The 6,966-nt window shown below is 32.7% G+C and overlaps 1 protein-coding gene across 1 annotated transcript; it reads right to left on the minus strand.

Annotated features, from left to right (window-relative positions):
• Window positions 1–1,234: 1,234 nt before the first annotated feature.
• LOC127846952 (uncharacterized) lies at window positions 1,235–4,812 on the minus strand. The gene is made up of 3 exons (XM_052378407.1): window positions 4,488–4,812; window positions 2,438–3,382; window positions 1,235–1,812 (listed from the first exon to the last, which is right to left on the minus strand). Exons 1-3 carry the CDS (start codon window positions 4,558–4,560, stop codon window positions 1,259–1,261), a joined length of 1,572 nt encoding a protein of 523 aa, XP_052234367.1. The 5' UTR covers window positions 4,561–4,812; the 3' UTR covers window positions 1,235–1,258.
• Between the last annotated feature and the right edge of the window lie 2,154 nt (window positions 4,813–6,966).

Genomic DNA, 6,966 nt, shown 5'->3' on the forward strand with positions numbered 1-6,966 from the left:
ATCTATCTCGATTCAGTTGACGCGCTTTCTTAAATAACACCAACACAACGTTAGACTATATTTGTGTAATGTTATCTATGTAATATACTCATTATAATTAATCAGATGGTAAACCTATTGATGATTTAATAATTATGAAATAACACATTTCATCTTTCGTACGAAATTATAAAGGAAACCATTGCATAATTCTAATTGTTTTATTCGAAGTCTGAAACCAAAAATTCAAATCGAGAAGGAAAAAGCTTTTAGTAATCATACACTATATATTTTGTAACAAAAAACTGATTCGTATTCAATTTTCATAATGCTAGTCCATGTGTATGTTATTCAGGTATTCATCTTAAACACGTATGTGTTGTTATATCATCAGTTTTTCCATGTAGCAAAATACAAATTGTAGTAATTATTATAAGATTAAACACCAAGATAAAACACATTCAACAGTATATTTGTATATGTTGTTGGTATATTCGTTTGTTAATATAATACTATGTTTGTAAGCAATAAAAATGAAATAAACCAGAAGGGTATATGAGTTGTTCAAAGGTTAAATGGTTCCATAAAAAAACTCAAATTCGTTTCGGAGCGTAGAGTAAAAGTGTATTTTCGTTTTATTGCAGTTGCAATATCAAAATTCATATCCACGGTAAACAACCTGAAAGCAAAAATTAATATATATACTAATGAAAAGGTTTAACGCTTCACATATACATAGCTCATTTTCATATGCCTCTTTATTTTATTTAAATACCACAAGACAACTACCACACACGGAATGAACAGGAGTGCTCCCCACACTAAACGGAATAATATCATAATCCTTAACTTAACTCACCAACGCATCCGTTATTAAAAAAGATACTTTTTTCGTTGCGTCTCTTACGTGTTTAATTCAACAAGACGTCGTCGTGGGTACCGTTCTGGTTAAATTTGTTTTACTGGTTATAAGTTTCTGTTAAATGCATATGTTAACATTTATTTCTACAAATGTAAGATATTAACATCAGCTAATTATAGTGTTAGAAGTATGATTTGAATATATATCTGACATTTGTTAAGCAACACACTATGACGATCGGATAAGCCTCTAATGGGAGTCTTTTTAAAATGGCGTGTTTTAGACGCAATCGGAATTAGAGCCTCAAATCACAAATAAAAGACTAACATATAAAACTGTTAAAATTTGATAGGTTAAAACATGTACTATACACATAAATTATACATTACCTTTACATTTATTTTCTGTTCTTTCTTTTTAGCGTAGAGTCTTGCCTTCTAGAGCAGACAGCGGACAGAAGTCGATCTTTTTTCTCTTCTTTCTTTTAAGCGTAGAGTCTTGCCTTCCAGAGCAGACAGCGGACAGAAGTCGATCTATTTTTTCTTTCATGACGGAGTGATCACGCTTGAGAATAGTTAGTTCTCGCAGTAAAGAAGCATTCTTTGGATGGAAAGGTATCAGGTTAGGTGTTTCTAATTCCTGCAGGATGATGTTAATTGGGGTAACAAAAGCCTCACCACGTCTTGTACAACCAGCATTGATGAGTCCGATGCATGCAACTTCCCCGTTGGAATCGTGTACAAAAACAGGCCCACCAGAATCACCATGTTTAGCGAACGGTTTGCTGCACGATGATTGTATTTTTATTTGTCCGCGCATTATGCTCGTACCATGTTCGTCGTGTTCTATTCGTGCATTTGCTATGCTCTTTATAACTATCCCTGTTGTATAATCTGTTATGCAGCCAAATTTAAAACATTCATCATTTTCATTTGGCTTGCCACATATCTTTCCGGAATTAAATTCCAGTCCTAAAATGAAATGAACAAAATTTATATTTACCAAGTTATTAATGATGTGTTATACATGATTTATAATGTAGGTGTCCTGTACAGATTTACTAGAGATTTGAACACAAAAGTTTTCTTCGTTGGAATTTTCTCACATGCACTACGCCTATCACAAAATCCGAAAAGTATGGCTGTATTGTTTAGTAAGTAAATAATAAAAACAGATAATTCTTTGGAACAAAAGTTCATCAAGCATTTAAAAGTGTCAAATGTAATCATTCATTAACGCAGTAAATGTGGAAATATAGTTATTCGGCATTCATAGATGAAATATGAAAACGTGCCAATATGAGTCTTTGCATGAGTATTGCCGTACTGTAATATATAAACAACGCATTTAAGTATTGCTGGTGAATATAAATGGTCGTTAGCAAGTGGGACTCTGATGACATAATCTGAACGCCGTGAGTTATGTTTTGAGTATATGATAAAATAATCTTATTCGTTCATTCATTAGTTTATGCAAACATCAGTTTCTGTACAGTTTATAATATAATTCTTTTAATATTGGTGTCATGATATGATACCTATTATATAGACATCTTTCAACTTTAAATGTTATATGGTAGAGTATTAAGATGAGTACCATTTCCGTGTGGCTGTGGTTGTCTTGGTGCTGGAAACTGACCACTATTGGGGCCTCTCTTTTTTATTTGTATTACTGCAATTTCAACACCTATCGGGTAACGAGCGTCCTCTTTGACAATGACCTTCCGTATTACACCAATGTCATGTGGCGGTGAAGGTTGGTGAACGAAGTTTTCCGGATCTTCTGGATCAAGAAATTTCTTGTTATTATATGCTTTCTTTTCTTCATCGTCAAGCAAAACATGTGCACAAGTAACGCCACATAGACCGTAAAATGGATGTTGCACAAACAACCCAAGTGTGCCAGTTTTTCGTTTGCGTTCAATTTGGCATCCCATTTTTACATGTGTATGAACATCTTTTGCATATTTGCGGAAACGTTCATATACTGCTTCTCGAACATCGACACGAATACCGTCATATGATTCATCGAACGGGTCTTCATCAATGGGTATATAACCCTTAGCAGGAACATATAGACCCAATCGTGGCTCATTATTATCGTTGTCATCGTTCATTTTGGATGCGCATCCCTCAATTAATGTCAGAAATCTATGTTTTTTTGCCAACCGTTCGACATATTTATCAATACATGCTTCCAACCTTTTTACGTCGTCTTCTCGCAAATGTCCCTGGTAGTCTTTACAATAGCTGTCAAAACAATCTATTGCTTTAGTAATTACGTCGATTTCCTCGTGATCTTTGAATTTGGATTTAATGTCATCCTCTACATTTGTACCGGTGTGTGTTACGACGAAAACAATTTTTGTAGTGTCATTCTCGTTCCAAGCCGGATACACGTTTACTACGTTAACTATTGAACTAATTTGTTTGCAAATAAAGTCGCATTCTGTTATAAGTTCTTGCGATTTTCTTCCGTGTCTTTGGCATATTTCTCGAAGATGATTTCGTGTATTCCTTTGCTTGATGTTGTCTGATGATCCTTAAACAAGACACATGATATGAAATGATCAACATCAAAACTGCAAAATATATACAATATTATGTATTAATTAATGAAATTTTAGAAGCATCTGATATTCGTAGCGACATGTTAGATTGCACTAGACATACATATATACATTTATATGGTTAGATGATCAACTAATTAGTTTCTTATGAACGGATTATCTATAAACACATGCATATATTTTTACTTGCCTTTCTAACTATTGGTTTCCTTGTTATTTCGATGAGGTTTACATAATATGAACATGAGCTATTAAATGCGATACGAAGTTTTTGCGCCGACTGCTTACTATGTTCAATTTTGCAGTTGGATATTTTTTTTTAAATAAATATCAAATTTTAAACTTCGGGTATGTATTGAATGCGGATATAGAGTTAAACCAAATTTTATTAATAAAGAAACAAAATCTTATTTCTATTTGATATTTTTGCAGTATTATAATTGAAGTTTCTATAACGTTCAAAATCAACGAAAATTTCGCAAACTATTTCGTAAAATAAAGTTAACACCTAAACAATCAGTGTTTCTTCTAGCAATAGCCACAATATCAACGCTGGATGTGGTATGATTACATAGATTTTTGTAGATGCGAAATGCTCGTTTTTATTTATTTGTGACAAAAAACATTCCATTTTATTTTCCCGCGAGTATATATATATTCATACGACACACTAACACCATGTTAGTGTTCATGTGTCGTATAAGTAGATATCGTTGAGGGAAATTAAAATGGAATTACATTATGCAGAACAATAATAAAACAATAATTTTGTATCTACACACATCTTTTTAACCAGACCACATCTTGCGTTTAAATTTCGGCAATTGCCAAAAGGAATACTGATTTTTACTTGGTTAAATTCATTTTACGAAACATTGTACGAATTTTTTGTTGATTTTGAGTAGTAATGTTACTTTAATATAGTAATATTATAATTATTGAAGTAATTAATACTAGTCTTAGATGTACGCAAATCCTTGATGAACCCATGATGTTGTTCATGGTTTTGTTTCGTGAAGATTATGAAAAATGTGATTCTGTATAAAAGTTTGAAGTAAACTCATAATGAAATCATACTCAAGTTCTTCTGAAATAGTCTTTTGCTATCATGTTCGTCTTTTGGAGATTTTCCTGAAACCGAACAACACATTTGTATGCACTGTTGAGGATGCAACACATCATACCAAAAAATGCCTGAACATGGTCGTTTCAAGTTTGACGTTACACACACGCCGTTGCTTTATAAATATAGACAGCTCACAATTTGGAGGACAACGTTTTACGAGATATGAGAACATATTTAGTTCAATACGTCACGTTGTCGTTTTGTAACACTGGTAATGTGTCCTGTCAATTGTGTCATACATGCATGTTACATTTTAATAAATAATGAATGCGAAATGTGTAAAGGGACATAGTTCACGAAAACACGTAGCATTCATACTTCCTTTAGGTATTGTTCTCCGTTAAAGCACCAGAGGATTGCCAACAAAATTTATTTTTAGATCGTAAAAGATCGTAACAAAACGTGACGTTTTGACGTGCATCACATGCACTACGATCACCACAGTCTGAAAGATTGATCACGATTCGGTAATTTCAATAAATACAATTTGCAAATATAAATGAAGTTGATAGCCTGTAAGGCTGTATGCATGTCATTCAGGTCGGTGCTGTTATCGTGGATAACATTAATTTAATCGTGAAATATATCGCACTCTTGAAGTGCTGTAACGGAGCGCATGTAATTTTGACTAATGTAATGTAACGTATCTCATACTCGAGACGATCATAGTTGTTTTAATTGAATTCTAGAGCGGATAAAACCTGATAAGATATGCTAGATCATCACAATATGTTACCAATTTAGACTTCGATTTCAATCCTTGGGTCAAGATTGATAGTGCTGAATCAAAAGGCACGAAAAAGACCTCGTTATTTTACGAAGAGAGTGGCGATCTAAAAAATTAAATTACCGATAAACATATCAGTAAAATAACATACCTTAGTTAGCACACAAAAACTCACAGTTGCGGATATGTATTGCCATTTAAGAGTAAAGTGTATGTATTGTTTTGTTACGTACATTTGGCTATGTATGATATGTATGAAACGGCATACAAACTCGTATTCTCCACATTTTGAGAATTAAAGTGCGACACACTAGAAAAGTAACCGTAATATCAGTAAATATATGAACATATTAAGTGTGCCAAATATAAACGAAACGGTTTACGACAAAGTTCACGACTGGGTCTTTAATTATAATAAGTGTACTCTTTAAAATAGTGTTATACACCATGATTTATCATTAAACTTGGTTAAATGTTTAAACATATGTTAAAAGAAACAACAACACAGATTGTTAGTTATTTAGCATCAGCATTTTACTAACAAAACAAATATTTGTCTCATATACTTTATATTCGAGCAAATATTCATGTGTGTTTTCGGTTGATCAACGCCGTAAGCCTTAAGTATGCTATGGAAAGTATGATTTTGTTCTGTACATGTACTATACCTTGAAGAGACTGTTTTATAAGATCCCAATTCAGTCTTGACACAATTTCTTAATTCAAAAATTATTCATGTGGTCCAATTTTCTACACACATACCGTCGTGTATTTGTTCTGCATCGCTACAAAACTAATTTAAACTTCTATGGCAGTAAATGAATTGCTAAAATGTGCCTACGTAGGTGAATGCTTAATATCTTCCCTTCCTTTTTTCGTTTGTATATTAGAATGCATATAACTGCCTTCTAAAGTAGTCACTTGTGCATCGGTACAAAACTAATTTAAACTTTTATGGCAGTCAATTAATTGCTAAAATTTGCCTAGGTGAATGCTTAATATCTTCTTTTCCTTTTTTTGTTTGTATCTTAGAATGCATATAACTGCCTTCTAAAGTAGTCACTTCGGAATTCCCTGTTGTCAATTGTTCCATACATAAAACGTTCTAATGAAATTTATTTTATCACATAAGCTGTTTCGCGTCAATTATTGCACACTTGTGTTAATCTGATCGTCTTTATGTACATTGGTCAAAGCTATTTAACATATCGTATAGAATGTATGGAATCTTAACATAAGTTATTCGCAATTGGGACTTCAAATTACGAAAAACTACATGGTCAATGATGGTATAAGAATTCCACATAAATATAATATAATGTGATGTCTGCAATTCGCGGAATGGATGGCGTTATAGTGATCGTAGGTATATATACGATCACTATAATATGAGTTTCATAACTACATAGCTAGTCATTAATCGTAGCTTATGTTAATTAAATTTAAAAGATACACCTTAATGCAGTACTTGATCAGTTTGTTAACCATACCTGATTTATGAGATGAACAACGCAATCCGAATCTTTTTGATGGTGGGGAATTATCTGTAATAAAACAAGCTTCTGAATGGTTTCGACAATATGCGCTTCTGTGTATTAGAAAACAGTTCAACCATACTTGTTTGCCATCATAAATATTGGTAAACGTTGACAATAAGTTCGACAGATGATTACTAGAAGTTAAATATATGGCTGCACAATTAT

This window comes from Dreissena polymorpha, chromosome 10 (genome assembly GCF_020536995.1).
Source record: "Dreissena polymorpha isolate Duluth1 chromosome 10, UMN_Dpol_1.0, whole genome shotgun sequence".
NCBI lineage: Eukaryota > Metazoa > Mollusca > Bivalvia > Myida > Dreissenidae > Dreissena > Dreissena polymorpha.